The sequence below is a fragment of the Folsomia candida genome, unplaced genomic scaffold, assembly GCF_002217175.1.
Source record: "Folsomia candida strain VU population unplaced genomic scaffold, ASM221717v1 Fcan01_Sc047, whole genome shotgun sequence".
Lineage (NCBI taxonomy): Eukaryota > Metazoa > Arthropoda > Collembola > Entomobryomorpha > Isotomidae > Folsomia > Folsomia candida.
The window spans coordinates 463,435-482,206 of record NW_019091239.1 but is presented as its reverse complement, the minus strand read 5'-3'; the positions used below and the strand labels follow the sequence as shown (position 1 = coordinate 482,206).

The 18,772-nt window shown below is 38.2% G+C and overlaps 4 protein-coding genes across 4 annotated transcripts; all 4 read right to left on the bottom strand.

Annotated features, from left to right (window-relative positions):
- Positions 1–4,585: 4,585 nt before the first annotated feature.
- LOC118433314 lies at positions 4,586–6,946 on the bottom strand. Its single transcript, XM_035845115.1, has 2 exons — positions 6,852–6,946; positions 4,586–6,151 (listed from the first exon to the last, which is right to left on the bottom strand). Exon 2 carries the CDS (start codon positions 5,924–5,926, stop codon positions 4,904–4,906), a length of 1,023 nt encoding a protein of 340 aa, XP_035701008.1. The 5' UTR covers positions 5,927–6,151; positions 6,852–6,946; the 3' UTR covers positions 4,586–4,903.
- Positions 6,947–9,210: 2,264 nt separating this feature from the next.
- Positions 9,211–13,069, bottom strand: LOC110861979. The gene is made up of 2 exons (XM_022111111.2): positions 12,920–13,069; positions 9,211–9,739 (listed from the first exon to the last, which is right to left on the bottom strand). The coding sequence occupies exons 1-2, from the start codon at positions 12,990–12,992 to the stop codon at positions 9,336–9,338; spliced, it is 477 nt and encodes a 158-aa protein (XP_021966803.1). The 5' UTR covers positions 12,993–13,069; the 3' UTR covers positions 9,211–9,335.
- LOC118433340 lies at positions 9,752–12,044 on the bottom strand. Its single transcript, XM_035845152.1, has 2 exons — positions 10,403–12,044; positions 9,752–10,316 (listed from the first exon to the last, which is right to left on the bottom strand). Exon 1 carries the CDS (start codon positions 11,914–11,916, stop codon positions 10,507–10,509), a length of 1,410 nt encoding a protein of 469 aa, XP_035701045.1. The 5' UTR covers positions 11,917–12,044; the 3' UTR covers positions 9,752–10,316; positions 10,403–10,506.
- Positions 13,070–17,098: 4,029 nt separating the features above from the next.
- LOC118433309 lies at positions 17,099–18,638 on the bottom strand. Its single transcript, XM_035845111.1, has 2 exons — positions 18,287–18,638; positions 17,099–17,741 (listed from the first exon to the last, which is right to left on the bottom strand). The coding sequence occupies exons 1-2, from the start codon at positions 18,559–18,561 to the stop codon at positions 17,357–17,359; spliced, it is 660 nt and encodes a 219-aa protein (XP_035701004.1). The 5' UTR covers positions 18,562–18,638; the 3' UTR covers positions 17,099–17,356.
- Positions 18,639–18,772: the final 134 nt, after the last annotated feature.

Here is an 18,772-nt window from a genome sequence, read left to right as displayed (position 1 = left end):
TTTCTGGATTTTGGAGGAAACTGGCATTTTGAAGGTAAGACACACCCCCCACAGTCACCACGTAAGTGGGAGGCTGTGGGGAGGATGGGGAGAGTGAGAGTAGCAGTGGTGGGGGGTGGGAGATAGTGTCGGAGGACCTGCCGTGAAGGGAATATGGGAGTGAGTATGGTGGTGTGGAAGGGGGCGTTTTTCGCAACTTTTTATGCTGCCACCACTCCCACTTCTAGTACTGTCACCACCACCACCACTGTTGCTATTAAATATGTACATACATATGTACATACATGGAATTTAGCTGCAGGGAATGAAAAATCCCTGCAGAGAAAGGGTAATGAAACCGTAAAATACCACCGATCAGCACAACCATCACGGTGGGGAGCTGGTCGCTGGTGGAGAACGGAGGAAGAAATGGTAGACGTGAGGGTAGCAGTGGTGGGGGGTGTGAGGTTGTGTGGGAGGGCCTGTCACGAAGGCCAGATGGGAGGGTACATGGGGGTTAGGGTGGGGGCAGTTTTTGCACCCTCCTTCACCCTCGCTACTCCCACTTCCGGTGCGGCCACCACCACCACCACAGTTCCTCTCACAAAGATAAATAAATATGTAAATGAATTTGATGCAAGGGATGTAAAATACCTGCATCAAAAGTCTCACGAGGCGGATAGCGGCAGACTAGTCGCAGAAATATACTACTATAATGACCTGCTTACACTTAACTCTAAACCTCCCCCTCTTGAGGGGAGGGCCCTATAGGGGAGGAGTAAGTAGGGTAGCATAGGGGTTTAGTAGTATATTTGTTTTGATTTAATTATGAATCGAAGTAAAATTCATTCATTAGTGCAAATTAACCTGCACCATTCCAAAGCTGCATCGGCGAACCTAAGCCGGGTAGTATTTGATAAGGGGCAGACAGGTATATGCCTCATTCAAGAACCTTATGCCTACAAGGGCAAAGTGAGGGGTCTTAATGAGGTAGGAAACTTGTTTGCGTGTGGGGACTCAGAGAAGAACCCAAGATCATGCATTCTTACAAGTAAAAATGTCAAAGCATCGCTTATGCATGAATTTTGTGGGAGAGACCTTGTGTCAATTACCACTGAGTGGCGGCATGGAGTGATTGTGTATGCTTCGGTGTATATGCCGGGCGAGGAGGAGTGTCCCCCTAGAGGAGTGGTGGAGCTGGTACAGCATTGTAGGAACAATAACTTGTTATTGGTACTTGGCTGTGACAGCAACGCACATCACACTCTATGGGGTAGCTCAGATATTAACGTAAGGGGGGAGAAGTTGTGTGAATTCATAACGGAGAATGACATCTGTTGCATTAACAGGGGTCATAAACCAACGTTTGTGGTTTCGAATAGACAGGAGGTACTAGACGTAACTTTTGTCTCTTCGGGGGTACTTCCTTTGGTGAGGAACTGGAGGGTGGATGATGAGGAATCATTATCCGACCATCGGTTTATCAAAGCCGATATACGTATGGGTTCACCGGAACCAATGTATTATCGGAACAAAAAGAAAACGAATTGGGAGCTCTACGCGGAGCAAGTGAAACCGAAATTGAGCACTATGGCCGGCATGGAGATTTCCTCCACGGAGGAAATAGACATGCAGGTCGATAGGATCGTTCGGGTTCTGAAAGAGGGGTTTGACGTAGCTTGCCCTCTGAAACTAGTTAAACCACGGAAACGCGTAATTCCGTGGTGGTCTCGGGAATTGGACCTTTTACGGAAGGCATCGCGTGTACAATGGAAGGTGTACATGGGGGATAAAAATAGGGACTCGTGGGAGGCTTACTGCGCCGTCAGGAATAGATACACATCTGCACTCCGGACGGCAAAGAGGGACTCTTGGAGAACCTATTGTGGAGAAATTGAATCCACGCATGAAACATCTCGGCTACATCGTGTACTGAAAAATGACCAGGTCAATCGACTCGGGCGCATTCAGGACGCGAATGGTGGGTATACCGTGGATGTGAAACAATCATTGCAACTTCTGCTTGAGAAACATTACCCACCGGACCCGAAAGGGGATCAACGGGGAATGTCTCAAGTAGTAGAAACCACTGCGGGGATCGACAATTATGTCAACCCGGAGCTGGTGGAAAAGGCCATCAAGTCATTTGGTCCTTATAAGGCTACGGGAGTGGATGAAGTGTTTCCCCGAATGCTCCAAGTGGTCAGCGGAAGTGTGAGTGGACCTCTGGCTACGGTCATGAGGGCCTGCTTGCACTATGGCTACACTCCGAGGGCGTGGAGGGAGACTAAGGTCATCTTTCTACCAAAGCCAGGGAAGGATAGTTACGAGAGGGCTAACAGTTGGAGACCCATCTCGTTAACTTCCTTCTTTCTCAAAACATTTGAACGTCTGATTGACTGGCACATCAGGACTCCCGAACTAATAGGGGGACTGATGGACAACAACCAGTACGCGTATATGAAAGGTAGGTCAACGGAATCCGCAATGCACCAAATCGTTGCAAGAGCTGAAGGAACCCTGAGGACACGTGAGCACGCAATTGTTGTGTTCATGGACATTCGGGGGGCGTTCAGTGATGCAACGGTTCGGTCCATTGAAGATGGTATGTACAGGAATAAAGTCGATCCGGTGTGTGCAAGGTTAATCTCGCACATGCTTAGAAACCGGGTGGTGCGTACAGCATCTCACGGGTTAAGCAGAGTGGCGGAAAGGGGCTGCCCACAAGGTGGCGTACTTTCTCCCCTGCTCTGGAACCTAGTGGTGGATGAGGTACTCAAGAAATTGAGGAACTCTTTACCACAGGTGTATTCAAACGGCTATGCCGATGATATAAGTACTTTGAGTCGCGGACTGGATCTGGGGACAGTGGTACAGGATGCTCAGCGGAGCATCAATATAGTGAATAGGTGGAGTCAGCAAGTAGACCTCGGCGTTGAGAGCGACAAGGTGGCTGCCATTCTACTCACGAGCAAGCGGGTAGGGGGCGAAGCTTTACTTAGTATTGCTGGTAAACCTATTCCGTTTACTAAATCTGCAAAATATCTTGGGGTCACAATTGACAACAATCTATCTTGGAAACCACATTGTACGGACAGGGCTACGAAGGGTATGATGGCCCTGGCTGTCTGTAAAAGGGCGATTGGACCCACTTGGGGACTTAGACCTTCTACAGTGATGTGGATGTATAAAACCATAGTCCGACCGACAATGGAGTATGGGGCAGTGGTGTGGTGTAGTGCTTCGAAAGTCAAATGCCATATGAAACTCCTGGATAGGGTACAGAGGGTGGCAATGTTGTCGACCTCTGGAACCATGAGGAGTACTCCATCTGCGATTGGTTTATTAGAATTATTAGAATTTATATTAATTGGAATTATCTGTGTTTGGAGTGTCTATTCGGGCTTGAACCGATGGACATTCGGATTCAAAGAGTCGCACTTTCAACAATGTATCGTTTGCAAGTGAACAACCAATGGTTCGGATGGTATGGGAGGGGATTCAAAGGGCCTATGTCACACATGGACCTTTGCAATAACCTCTCTAGTAAAGTAACCGTTTGCGGGCCTGGGAAATCGGACCGTAAAAAGGCCTGTAGAGAGTGGGCTGAACAAGCACACAAATCTAGGTGGCAGGACACCCATCTGTGTAAGCAGACCAAACTCTTTCTTAAGGAGCCATACCAGGCAAACTTGGGGAACATTGTAAAATTAAACCGTAATTCACTGCGCCAACTGGTTCAGGTAATAACGGGGCATAATACTTTGAACTCACATCTGTATAATTTGAACCTGGTGTCGTCCCCTGGCTGCTTATGCGGACAGGGGAAGGAAACAGGGTATCACTTTATTACAGAGTGTGATTGTTTTGCGATGACCAGACTGGTAGTACTCGAAGGGCTTTATCTGACCTCCGAGGAATTACTTGAAATGCCGTTTGCCAGATTAGCAAGGTTTATTGCTAAGTCTGGAAGATTCTTAAAGGATCGCGAATGGCAGAATTCGCAATATTAAACGCAAGTGTTCTTAGGGGAGTCGGCAATTAGCCTTAAATGTGCTACCGCCGCTGGCCTGGCTATCTCTATTAATGAGTAGTCTGGTCACCCCACAAAGTACATACATACATAAAGGTTTTGAATTTCGACCTCGTCCATTCCATCCATCGCGAGGAGCAGTTGCTTAAACAGGTCGATCTCGGTATCGGTCAAATCGGATGGAAAATTGATATTATGGTATCTCACCATTCTCAACGTTTTAAGCCCTGAAGTTTAGATCAGCATGAAAATAAAGGAAATTAGCAATAAAGGTTAATTTTAGCGATGAAATAGTGACTAGGTATTCATATACGTAAATATGATACGCATAATGCTTCATTAATAGAATTACATACATGTAAATACATATGTACGTACACTCTAAAAATTGCAGTTGCGATTATAACCACAAAGTAAACACCTGACATGTGTCACATGTATATAACTCTACCGCCATGGTTATAAATTTGTCACCAACTGCTTATAAATCTGTCCCCACTAGTAACAAATGTATAATACTAGTGGTGATAAATTTATGAACAGTTGGTGACAAATTAATAACCGTGGCGGTAGATTCATAAATATATCTTTACTTATTACTTTCTGGTTATAATTGTAACCAAGTTTTTTAGAGTGCATGTCGAATTAGATGTATGTATTAGCCAGAGGAAGGTCCGAGGTACATGCATGCATACATGTTGCCTGTTGAATAAAGGGACGTCAATAAATTATGTTACCCCTGAGGGGGGTGTTTTGCGGACAGGCCTATTTGTGCCACATCACATTTTAAAAGGCGATATAACGTGCGACAGGCGGGGAGGGAGGGTTGGAATAATTTGAATTTTTCCCTTGCATCATTTATGGACGTTCCCTCACAATCTCAAAAATATGTTACCAACCTTTACACAAGTTCAAGCCATCCAACATAGTCTGAAGGACGTCTTTAACTTCCTCTGGATACGTTGGCAGTCCTAATTCCAAGTGTTTCAGCCCGCTCCACCCACCACACGCGTTCATAACCACGCCCAACTTCATCCCACTTTCTTTTTCTAAGAAGTGATCCTTCTTAGTACACGTGTCCACCTCCAAGCTCTCCAAATTAGGAAACGCAGTCTTCAATCCCTCAAAAAAAATGACGTCATGTATCTCAAAGATCTTCAAAGTTTTCACACCCCCCAAAATCTTCCCCGCGTCGACAACAGCTTGCAAAAATTCGTGCAAACATACCGAATTTGTTGAATCTGTCTTCCCAATTACGAGCGTTTTCAGGGCGGGCATTTTTTCAAAATCTGCCAAGACGTCGTCGCACTGAAAAACGTCGAGCAGCACGTTTCGATACTTTCTCAATTTCGGCATCTTTCTCGGCAACTGGAATTCTTTCCTCGTCCAGGTTTTCGAACCGTAGATGGATTTCCGTAAATCGTGTTCGCCAAAGCACAGACTGACCAGTTGACCACTAGTCTGATTCAGGACACGTGACAGGGCTGCCGGGTCAAAGCGCGCAATCTTAGCTGCGTCGAAGTTATCCAGTGTGATGGTTAAGTAGGCGAGAAATTTAGAATTTTCGAAATTGGGATAGATTCCCCATGGAATTGTGACCTCCCTTAAATTTGGCGAGGCATCGATAACAAGCTGAGAAAAACTCGTAAGAGTCTGCATCGGCGTTTTCATTTCAGAATTGAGTACAAACGATACCAAATTTCGTTTTGGGGGCAACGGTTGGAGCACAATGTTCTCGAGATTCGGATCAATTTTGCAAAAAATATGCAACCTTTTCAAATTTGGACAGCGATTAGTTAAAATTTTATGGATGCATGTGAAGTAGTTTGCGTCATCGATTAAGAGCTCCAAACTTTGCACGTTATCGCTAAATTTATCACAAAAATGTGTAAGCTTGCATGTAATGTCGTACATAACCTTGGAACCGTGCGTGGTGATGACCTGTTTCGCAAGCCGGCCATCTACTGTGGAAAATAAATCGTAGAAGGACAAAGGGTCCCTATTTTCGTCGTATTTGGCGTCCAATTTTAACGCAAGTCCTGTATTTGGATGGGAGAGGACGATATCATTCCAGAAGTGGCAAACTAGTCGTGCCGTTTTCAGCGAGGTGTAGGACTCGATCAATATTTTGTTCAAAATCTGGAAATTTTAAAAGTCCAAGACTTTTAATTAACCGAATTTAACATGGTTGTGTATTCATTCCAGACCGCCACCTACTGGTACCCTAAATCCCAAGTTTTAAAAGTAAATGACCCTCACGTCAAATTGGAGGTATTTACATATGTGCGTAGATCATTTAAACACAAAAATTTCCAACTTTCACGCTTCAACTTTTTCAGGAAAAATCATAATATGCATAACATTGAGACAAATGTGATTTTTGTGTATGTTTTGATTTTTTCTACATAAATAATTTTGAGCGTGAATGTTGGAAATTTTGGATGTAGAACTGGTCTACTCATTAACACCAGGGGTCTGCAATAGGTCCAACTGGTGCCCTGCGCAGCTGGATGTCTACCCCTATGGGTAGGAATCCTCCTCACATAATACAAATAACACCAGGGAAGGAATAAGCATAGATTTTGGATCAAAATTTTTGCTTACGCCTTGCGTAAATTACAATTGAATTGCTCCAGGGATTTAAGGTACCATACGGGTAGGGGGTTCCAGCCAGCGATACACATCTGTATAGATATGTAGGTTCACGACAAATTATTCAAAACATTCGAAGTTTGATGCTCCTAGGTGCTTGGCAGCAACTGAGATTTGAAGGATTTATTAAGATAGGGGAGAAAATTGAAAATTTACAAGACGAACAGTCTGAAAATACTTGGCTTACGATCGCATTATTTAGTGCGGTTTCCTCTACGCTTCTTTCCTCTGGTGGAGATTCCAACTTCGGGGAGAAATTGTCGGGCGATACGAGCAACCAAATTTTACTGTTTAACAATGTTTATTAAGTATTAATTAATCAATACTTTCACTGCGATGACGCCAGCGGTCTCGCTCCGATTTTGACGAAACTACGATAATTATGCAACCTTAGATAAATAATTAAACACGTGGTTCAGGATTTTTCATGCTACTCAGTTCAAACGAAATTATGACGGAATCCGTGAGCGTGAGAATTTCAGAGCTTTTTAATTGGCCACATTTGTAATTAATTAGTAATTGATAATTAGAAATCAAATATTTTATCTAATTAATTAGTAATTAGTAATTAAACTCAGGTTACTAATTAAGCCAATTAATTAGCTAATTAATTAGAACATTGACCAATTAATTGGTGATTTTCAGTGATTTTCTAATTAATTAGTAATTAAAATTAGCTTTGGTAGTACTAGTTAACCTTAATTAGTAATTAATAATTAGTTTAAACATGCTATTTAATTATATAATTAATTAGATTGACTAATTAATTAGAAATCCTTGGAGAATTTGTATTTTTCCCGTGAAAATTTTCTAGGGAGGGAGAGAAATACAGATCCTCCTTAACGGATTCCGTCATAATTAAGTTTAAACTGAGCATTGTGAAAAATCCTGAAACACGTTTAATTATCTACATATTTCATAATTCTTGTGGTTTCGTCAAAATCGGAGCGCGATTGACGCAAAATCGTCATCGCATTGTTATAGATAAATATATATGACTTTGTGTTTCTATTTATAATTTACATACATACTTTCAATATCAAATATTGTGTATTGAGACAATTCACGGAGTGATATTGTAAAATCCGTAAATTCTGTAAACTTGCAAACTAATAAAAAACTTTAAAAATACTTCCAAGCAAAATTAACTTAGAAATTTTTATAAGCTTGCTCAGATCAAGGGTGTATTTTATTTTAGAAAAGCTGGCAAAATTATTTTTACTAAATGTACATACAGATTTTACAAAGTTACCACTGATTGCGTGAATTGCGTGTCTGAATGGTCTTACCAGCGAGTTAGATTTATGGAATTCAATTAATTCAATTAATTACTTTTAATTAATTTGAAATAAGTAAAAAGAAATGTGTAAAATACTTGTACTTTTTTACTCCTGGCTAGAACACATGTTAAATATTGACTTGACCGTTTATGCATACTTGTCTTTCTTGGGGACCGTGCATGACCGATTTGGTCATGACAAATAGCTAGATATTTATGGTATTTACTCAAAGCAAGTTTAATTTCCAACCACATTGAGCATCATTACTAGTCACACTACAAAGGTAAAAAATTGTCACCTGCTTTATGCGCGTTCCCTATGCATGATTTTAATGAAAATAGCGTGGGGAAAATTTTTCCCACTCGACTATTTACTATGCAAAGCTAAAATTTGAGATTTGTAATCTCACTCTGCAGTGTCTTCTAATGCAAATTTCTTAATTGGCATCAATTTGATCATCAAATTTTGATGAGTTTTGGGACAAATGCAACTTTTCCTACTTTAATGCAACGTTAAGTTTTTGGAATAAACGGTCAATTTACAAACGGTCAATTTACAATTTACCAATAGTTTTGTAAACTCTGTTTCACGTTACTTGAGTAGCTCAAGTGAATTACATTACCCAAACGAGCCGAATTATTTTATTATTTGACACCAGTTATTTTATTTTGGCGTTTAAATTATTCAATTTTGCATGATTTAAACGCCAAAATAAAAATAACAGGTGTAAAATAATAAAATAATTCGGTTCGTTCGGCTAATGTACTCAACGCAGTAAATCAAGTAGCTTGAAACGGAGTTTAGTATAATACCAAAAATTAACTTTACAATAAAGTATAAAAATTAGCACTTACATATCTCATCTATTTTCTTTGTCTCACTTAACTCCGACTACGTCCATAACAGTGCAGGGACGCTTAATTTCATTATATTTCATCTATAGATTCCATATAGATTCAATTTCAGTAAAAATCGCATTGTGCCCCCCATCCCAGCCCCTCGCCTCAAGTGGGGCTGGTCCGATCAACCCCATGGATCCTCCCCCTAGGGTCATCTGTATGATACGCCAGTGAACCTATCTCGATTATCTTTATGCAATCTCTCGATATCCTCTTCACAGTCAGACGGACCGACAACGTCTTCACATAGAGTAGCTTAAGCTACTTAATAAAGTTAAACGATGTAATCAAGTACTAATCAGTAGCTTCAATGCCAAGTATTTTCCAACATGTTTTTTGCAAAATTTATCCACAACTGTATCGCAAGTTACAATATGAAATAATTTATTCACCCAGTTCATCTCGATGTTACAAAATTAATTTAAAACAATTAATTATGCCAATTCCTAAAACCAGGAAACAATTAATTTCATGAATATTACCCAAACAATTTTAGTACGCAGCAGATATCGTCGGTTCAGACCCAGACATTGTCGTGGTTTCTTCGGGAGCAATAATTTTCGCCATGATTGTCGCACACATGGCGAGCACACCTGACGCCTCGTCCGAGACGGCGGACGTGATTTGGACCGTGTTCCCGATGGGGACCGCGCCTGGGGTGACGGACCAGGCCAGCGTGTACTGCACGTCCGGAAGCACGGTCGAGTTGGGCACGACGGCGTCAATCACGGGAATATCGATGCCCTGGTAGCGCACCGTCACGGTGAGATGGAGCGCATCCGACGCGTTGGCGGGGATGATGTCGCCTTCGCAGAGGTATTCAACGCCCGGAATCATTTCTGCGATTGACCCTTCGCAATCGCTTATCCTAATTTGGACGACTTGTCCGTCACCACCTACATGAACAATTTTAGGAAAATTAGTACACTTTTAGATAGAAATCTGGGATAAGTATGCGGGATGTGCCGTCATGCGAGATGTCAGTGAGATGTCATCGATGTCAGATTGAAATTATGTGTTCCCTCGCTGTCGGGGGCGAGGTTGGGGTGCAATGAGATTTTAAAAGTCGATGGCTAGGGTGAAATGAGATAAAGTAAAATCGATGGCTGGGGTGAAATGAGATAAAGTAAAATCGATGGCTGATTGTACTCATAAAGTCTCCTCCAATAAGTCGCTGAAGCTACTTCTTTATGTGCACTCTAAATAAAGTTGTGGAAATTCTGCTCTAAAGGTGACCAAATTATACCACAATATTGTGTGAAATTTGGGACTGCTACGTTGTTATACAAATTTTACCCAACTCAGTTGGCCAATCACTTTACTCATTAATTGTGTAAAATTAACTAAGTATATTGTTAAATTTTGACCAATGCCAGCTGACAAACTTCATGCAATAAGAGAGTAAAATAACTCCACTGTCAAATCTCCAACACTCTCAGAATTTTGAGAATTGACGCTAATATTGTTGTCAATCTGTAATAAAAAAGATGGTTTAACAACCAATTACATAGCTGTGAATTAAAACAAAATTTGAATGCAATAAAATTTATGGTTCTTACAACTATTATTTTCATTGTTTCCTCCACTTGTGCTCGCTCTGCTCGCTGTTCAGTCTCTGAGCTTAATTTCCCTAACTATATATACATATGTACAAAAAATTCTTTTAAACTAATTCAATTGGGCAACAAATTAAACCATCACCATGCGGGTCATCCAGGTTGTTGACAACCAATAATGGATATTCTAACTCTAGGGTTTTAGGGTCAATTAAAATCGGTTTCCCAAAATCAGATATTTTAAACAAAAATGAATTAAAAAAATATTCTTCACATTTTACCAGCTTTCCAACAACATGAGCCTTCTCGTCATAAATTAAGCACAAACAAATTTGGCAAAATTGCAACTCGGAAGCAGAGTCATTCAAAATGAAATAATTTCCAGATTTAACTTTTGTGCCATTAATTGTGAGCGAGTCAACAATAAGTACATCGTCGTTTGGATTGATGGAGAGTTTAGAAAAATCGAACACAACCTTCAAATCGTTAAACATTGTCCTTGACCCGGACTTGTAATTTATTCCACTGCCTACTTCTTCACATAGTGAAAATGCAATGTTAAGTGATATGCGCCTTGCAATAGTCTTGGAAATATTTTTGAAATTGTACGAGTTTTTGCCAATAGTTTTTGCCAATCGATGCTTTGCTTCAAACCGCATGCACCAATATTGTTTAAGAGGTCCCAAGTGCTCTACAGCGTTGGCGTAGTGTAACAAGTGATGGAATTTTGGGGTCAAGTTACTATGAGCCAAGTTAATGAATGTTTCATGATGCTCAGAAATTAAATAATTTAGCAACTTGATCCCTGGCCTACTTATTTGTGGTGCCATTAAGATTCTAATAATCCTACGTAACCGTAAAACTAAAATCCAATGCTTATCGTCGTTAGACAATTTATCACCAAATATGGCGGGGAAAATTAAGAAAAAGTGGCTCATTTCCGATGCAGAAAAGCAGGTTTTTTTGTCTCCTTCAACAAAACCGATGTCAATTTCTGGTAATTTGGAAATGGAATGAGAATAACTTTTAATGGACGATGATATCCTGTGGTTAATTTCTGTAAGAGAGAAAAAGCCGTTTTGGCACACATGCTTTAAAAACAGTTTTAATTCCGTTATACAAATGCCCTCCAGTACATCATGCATAATATCTGGAGCAAAGTTGGATGTAATGTGAAAACCTTTAATATCATTTAAAATAGTCCCTTCCCTAATACCTGTCAAGCTAACATTATTAATTTGTAAATCATTTTCATAGTCTTCTAGGCTTCGTCTTTGTGCGATTACTTCCTCAATGGCAGTGAAAGTCTGCTGCTTACCCATCTTACAAAATCTACATCTAAAATTTGCGTTAAAACTTTCTGTGAACCCAAATAGTGTATGCAAACCGAGATTATCGCCACAAAATTGAAGTATTTGTACATGTGTAAATGGAGTCTTTGATAAAAAACTTAATCTGGTGGAATTTATGTGTAAGGAGTTTAATTCAATTACAATTGGTTTGAGAATTAAATTCATTCCATACTCCTTTAAATATTTAGACTTTACAATTAAAAGTGGAAAAATGTTATGTAACTGAACTTTTAAATGTGGAAGAAAATTGGAAATAGTAAAATTTTACTATATAATAATATACAATAATCTTTAAAAGAGGCAAAATAACTTCCGCAAATACTACAAGAAAAACGTTGTAAATTTAATTTGCTTGACCTCAACTGACTAACCTCTCTAACAGCTGCAATTAACTTTAGTCGGTGACCAACCGATGGTACAATTTCAGCTAAGAGACGCTCCTCCATGGACCCAGCGGCACAATCCGTCAAAGTCTTCAAGACGTTGTCGTCGACGTCATTATCTATTGAGAATTTGCAAAATTTTTATTATGTAAAACCTTGGTATAATAATTATTTGTGATGTCCTTACCCTTAAACTTCTCAAGATAATGCGTGAGAGCACAATTATGCAGAGCACTTTCTAATAGTTCTGTCATGTTTGATTAGTTTTATAATTAATTATAAAATTTTAAGTGGTGAATAAATTATAATCTCTTCAACTCGGTCGTTATTTTTAAGTCTTCCACCTCGCGGTGGCGTTTGGTGGTGGCATACTGAGCAAACTTTTTTTAACCACTTGTTGTCCAATATTACCCCAAACTGTTGGTTAAATTTTACCCAACAATTGTGTAAACGGAAATTTACACAACTTTTGCTTAAAAATTGGCCAACTTATTAGTAATCTTTACCCAATAATCACCAAAAATAATTTTAGCCAACACGAAGACAAATTTAGACCAACATAAGTGCAAACTAAAATTACACAATCCCGTTGTGTAAATTTTGACTCCGTTACAACTATTTATTGGCCAAATTTCTTGCAAAAATTACCAATTTTCTTTTGCACAACTGGTTGTGCACAACTTTATTTAGAGTGTGCGTTTGGTGCGGTTTATTTTAATACTGGATTTCTAAGAGTTCTGACAAAAGTTATGAGAAAATGATCAATATATTAATGTCTCTCTTACCACAATTTTGATGGTTGACGACGCCCGCAAAGGCGACAGCAATGCAGACAGCGAGGATGGCGAAAGTTTTCATTTTTTACTGGTTTTCAAAAAATTGGAGGATTTTTATTCGTTTGGAAGAAGCGGATTAAATTTTGAGTGCATCCTGAGTCTCCTTTTATACCCCCTCTGATCAGTTATTGATGGTATTTTTAACTTTATTTTATCTGCTCCATTGTTCTCGTACTGACACATTTGTCACTCTTATGTAACCCTCACGGACATAATGACATAAGTTTTCTTATCGTATCTGACTATTTCATAATGCGGAATCTGTTATGAGGAAATAGTTTCAAGATAGTAAATAAATAGGAATTTAGTTTTGGTAAGGTAATCAAGTACATATTCCAATTATATAATTCGGCTTCTACGTTACCAGGGTTTTGATTGATAAGTGGGACAAAATGTGAAATATGCACGTTTTGTCAACCATTCGAAAAATCCACAATTTGTAAAAATGAGGAAAAATCCGTTTGAAAAATTCCTAACTTGAATACACTTAATATTTCCAAAATTTAACCCCGTATACTTATTCGGCATTTAATTCTGGGAAAATATGTATTTAAGTTGGTTATACATACGTTTCAGCTCGAATAACCTTTAAAATTGACATTTATTCATACATATATATGAAAAAACGAAGAACGTGAAGTTTTACGTATATAATCGAAACTGTTCAGGAGTTAGGTTTCAAAATTTTCAGAAATTTATGACGATGACGAATTTTAGGTTTAAAGCTGGAAATATTGATTATAAAAGAGGCTAGTAGATATCTATTACCCATAAATGCGCCCCTATATTTTCCATATTGGACGTTTAAAACCATTTCAACCATTTTGTCCACCTGCCCTGGGAAAAAATAGTTTTGGACGAGAACACTGGTTGTTACATAAAACATTTCATAATCCAGGGATTGGTCATCGTTGACACAAATATCTAAATGAATATGTCAGCTTGCACTATATTTAGAATGGCATTGACTATCGAAACAGTTATGTAAGTTGGTAAATAAATATGTGGGTGACACAATTATGCATGAGGATGGGTTATGGTTGCCTTGTCAATATTTGGGTACAGGTATGCAACACGAGATTGAACAGTGGCTTATTATGTGACAGAGAATTTAAATAAACAATTTGGAATTTAATCTGTCTGTTATAAATAAGTTGCAAGTAGAGGTTTTAGGTTAATTGTGTATCAATACTTCCATATGGATAAAGATTCATTTTTTACGACGTATGTAATTCTAATTAAAATTAGTTGATGACGGCATCAACAAGTTTTCTGGGTGGCGGTTGATGTTTGACATCTGATGGATATAAGTAAATATGTATGTATTTTAAATTTTGACGTTAAGTTTTTCCAAAAAGTGTGGGTAGATAGGCTGAGAAATGAAGAAATGAGGAATTAAAATTTGTAGACATACAGCGAAACATTAATTAATTAGTTTAAACATACACATATGTATGTACCTCTAGGTACATATGTGCAGACATAGGTCAATAATATTTAGCAAAACACGCAAGAATTGGTTACCCATTCTACGTAAAAGATTAAATTCTTACAAAACCAATTATTTGCATTGTAAGAATTTCAAGACTTTTATTATTTGCATGGTTTATAAATAACATACATATGCACGTGCATACATGGATACGTGGGTGTTTTATTATTGATTTTCAAAAGGTATGTTCCGCACTGTTTCTGACCAAACTTTTGATGAAATAATAAACTTCAAATACATTTAGGATGCTGGGATTTTTTTCAGTTCTGTAGGTTAACATTAACACTAGCAATAGCTCATCAAAATTTACCTCGAAAATATGCCAAAATTTACGACTTGATTTCGTTATCATCAGAAAACCGTTTCCCCCTGATGTCTTTCTTTAAGTTTCGAAACGAATAATAATCACCAAGGGTCATGTCTGGACTGTACAGGAGGTGGTTTATCTAGGTGAAGCGATTTCCGTCTGCAGCAGCCCTCGCAAAAGCCAGGTATGAGGTGGCGCTTTGGCGTGCTAAAAATGCACCAACTCTTTTTTTTGACCCCACGTTTTTCTTCAACCACAGCACACAGCTCCTTCGAAATTCCTGCATAGGCTGCCCCATTTATCATAGTATTTTTACCAATAAATGTAATAAGGAGGGGACCTTTGGTATCCTTGAAAATGGGAATCATCAATTTTTTGGCAGGTTTTTGCACTTTTGCTTTCATGGGCGGTGGCGACCCCCTGTGCTTCCATTGTGTGAATTATTATTTGGTCTCCGGGTCATAATAGTAAACCCAAGTATCATATCCAACTATTAAAATATAAATCAAGTTCCAGGTTTCATTTGAAAGGGCAAAAGTTTCATTCCAAAAGTCGATTCGATCCTGTTTTTGAGATGCCGAAAGCAATTTTGGTACCCAACGGGAGGAAGCCATTTTCATACCGAAGAATTTAACATGGAACAAATTGTTGGTTTTGGAACACCCATCTCATCTGCTAAATAGGGCAGTTTCAATCGCGGATCTCTCATTATTGGTTCCTCTAGTTTCCGGAGCCTTTCTGTGGGAGAAACAGATTTTGGGCGTTCTAGCGGCTTTTTGTCCGAGACTTTTTTCGCCATCATTTGAAATTATTGACGCAATTGAATTTGTGTTTTGTGTTGGGCAGTTTTCATCGTAAATTTTAAGCATTCGATCATAAATCTGCGACACGTATTGCCCCTCCAGCATTAAAAATTAAATCACGCTACGATATTTAATTTGCAAATCTGACATTTTTTCCGTCGAGGTAAAGTTTGCTGATTTATTTCTAGTGTTCATATTAACCTACAGAACTGAAAAAAATCACAACCTCCTAAATTTATTCGAAGTTTGTTATTTCATCAAAAGTTTGGTCACAAACAGTGCGGAACATACCTTTTGAAAATCAATAATAAAACACCTACGTATATTTACCAATTTACGATGTAATGTTGGAGGGCTCGATAATTTATTTAATCCATATACATATACCACCTACATACATCTGTACGTATTTAATGCTATGCATGCACTGTCTGGCACCCTTTACGAGGATATTCATATTTATACGATCATTTTAAATTTGCATTTTTTCCAAAGTTGCTTCACATATCGAAATAATTACGTAGAAACTAATTTTCTATTCAGACTGGCCCGAAATTATTGAAGATTGATTATAAATATTACCTAAATATATCGGAGATATAGAATTTTTATTGCTGAAAAATATGTTGTATTAAAATTGGTATCAAAATCAGTTTTTCGTAAAATTACTAATCAACTACAACTTTTTAAGTTAGTTTAACCTGTACTTAAAATAATTGACCTACTTGCACTATTCTACATAAATACATATGTATTGAACTTATTATCATTCGCATTTCCAACGAGACGTCGGATAAGAGGTGTTGCCAATATTTATGCAATTATTGGAACAGCAGTCTCGACTCTGTTTGCACTGCGACCCGCTCGGACTTCCGTGTGAGCACTGTTATAAAGAAATTACAGGATTTTTATAATTTTAAAACTTCGAAAAATTTGATAAGTATACATATCTGTACATAGTATTTAGGTCTTACGCTGATATTCAATTCGGCAGAAATGTTTGGAAACAATAAAATAGCTGTAAAAATAAGGCCAAACTTGAGCCACATTTTAAGCAAAAATTCCGGAGGTAATTCGTAATGTGGAAATATTCGGAAACGATGTTGCAAAATCCGAGGGATGTTTATGAAATTGGTTTCACGTAAAATGGTGGGCTTACATACGATTAGTGATAAATCCAAGCATGGTATATTTACAATGAGCAATAAAATATTTTTGACCGGATGTGTACGCATAACTCGCATTGTAAATTAATTGTATGCAGGATGGAGACTAGTATTGTGTAGTTAGAATAAATTCACGACACGACATGCTACGTATTCATACCAATTAATTATATAGCTTATTATTTGAACAGTTATTTGAGTGTTATATTTAAATAATTAAATGCATAGTAAAGTTTCAAAGAACTTTTCAGCTAATTATGCAAAATTAGCAGATCGAAATTCGGCTTGTTTTGGCTAATAAATAAAATTTGACACACTTACACAGTAAATGTTTTAATAATTTATTAAAAACACATATATATTACACAAAATTTTACTTTATTTAGCATTAAATCAATTCACGCAGTCATTGGGAATTTGCAAAATACGCAAATTTTGTAAAATTGTTTTACAAACTTTCACCCACCAAATACACTCCCCTGACCTGAGCAAATTTGCGAAAATTTGTACATAGGATAATTTTTCTTAGAAATATGACCAATTTTTTTTAAGTTTAAAGAAAATACGAATTTTACTACAAACCTTAGTCAGTAAATAAGTACGGCTTAAATCGTGTCATTATTTTCTACCAGTAATCTCCTTGACCTCTCCTCTCGGCTGGTAAATCATTTGAAAGATATCGGTCGCATTAAGAAAGTGAACTCTGGTCTCATCATTACGAAATTTGTCTTCTAAACGGCGAGAAAACGAGGAGAAATTTGACGGCGTCATTTCCAAGTGGATGAAGGTTTGCTGGGGATTGATCGCTTTGGAGATGACGCGCTGTCGCAAGTCGAGGATCCTGGCGACCAAGGCCTCCTCATCTTCGGACGGCTTCGGGTACATGATCACGGCGGGAATGACGGTGAAGCGGGAGACTAAACCGAGCCCGCCTTTGGTGTAGATTTGCTTTTGGTTGAATTTTGGATCAGAGCTAGTCGTTATCGTGACAGGATATCGTTTCCTGGGGATTAAGATAAGGTCAAATTAAGTGATGGAATAAATATGCAGAAAATTAAACCAGAAAATACCTGTGTAAAATTTTAAATAACAATGTTTAGATTTCTACATATTTAATTTTCGAAAATTTATGAAAGGATTTTATGTATGCAGTTCAATTCTTACGAGTACTCTCTTAAAAATTCAGTATTAAACTAATACCAAGCGGTATTCAAATCTCTATCTGGTATGGATAAGTTATACCATTTTGTTATATGTACAAAATTGTAGCTCGGTATTAAAATTTTCCCATCTTGGCAGCAAATTTTGTTACGCATTAATAATTTTAACACCAAGCGGTAGCCAATTTAATACCGAGCAATCAATATCTCCCTGATCAGGTTTCTACCTAACATTGTAATTATTCCCAAAAATCTACTAGTTTGCATTTAAATAGTTTTGGAAAAATTTTTAAAATAATGTTATGCGACTTAATACATAAGTCTTATAGATGGCAACTAGTTATAAAACAATTTGCAAAAAAGTTGGCCAATTTATATATGTACATACTTTTGCAAATCTGCGATTTCATCATAATACAGGTCGAGGAGGTCTTTTTGTTTGCAATCTTTAAAATTCCAGACGCCCGTTCCTTTCTTGAGGCTTTCTTCGATTTCTGCATAAAATACGATACGTGTCTCGTTCGTGTTATTTGAATTGGTGTCTTCGTCAGGCTGCTCGTCGACAATATTCGACACACTGTACACGGAGCAGGACGACGTCACTAAATTGATCGTGGTTTGAGTGACGAGAAGGAAAATCAGCAGGTTTTTAATTTTTCTCATTATGCAAATTTTTCGGAAACTTTTATTTGATTTTTTTCGAGAACGAAAAGCTGTAACTGGGATTGACGAAAATTAATCTCAATAGAATGATGGGGAGTTGTCAAACTGAATAATTTGTTGTCGTGCGATCAATGTCATGTCAGCATAAAGAAGAGTTTGTCATGAATCGTGACGATTTTTCACGAGATAAAAACGTTACAATAATTGTGTT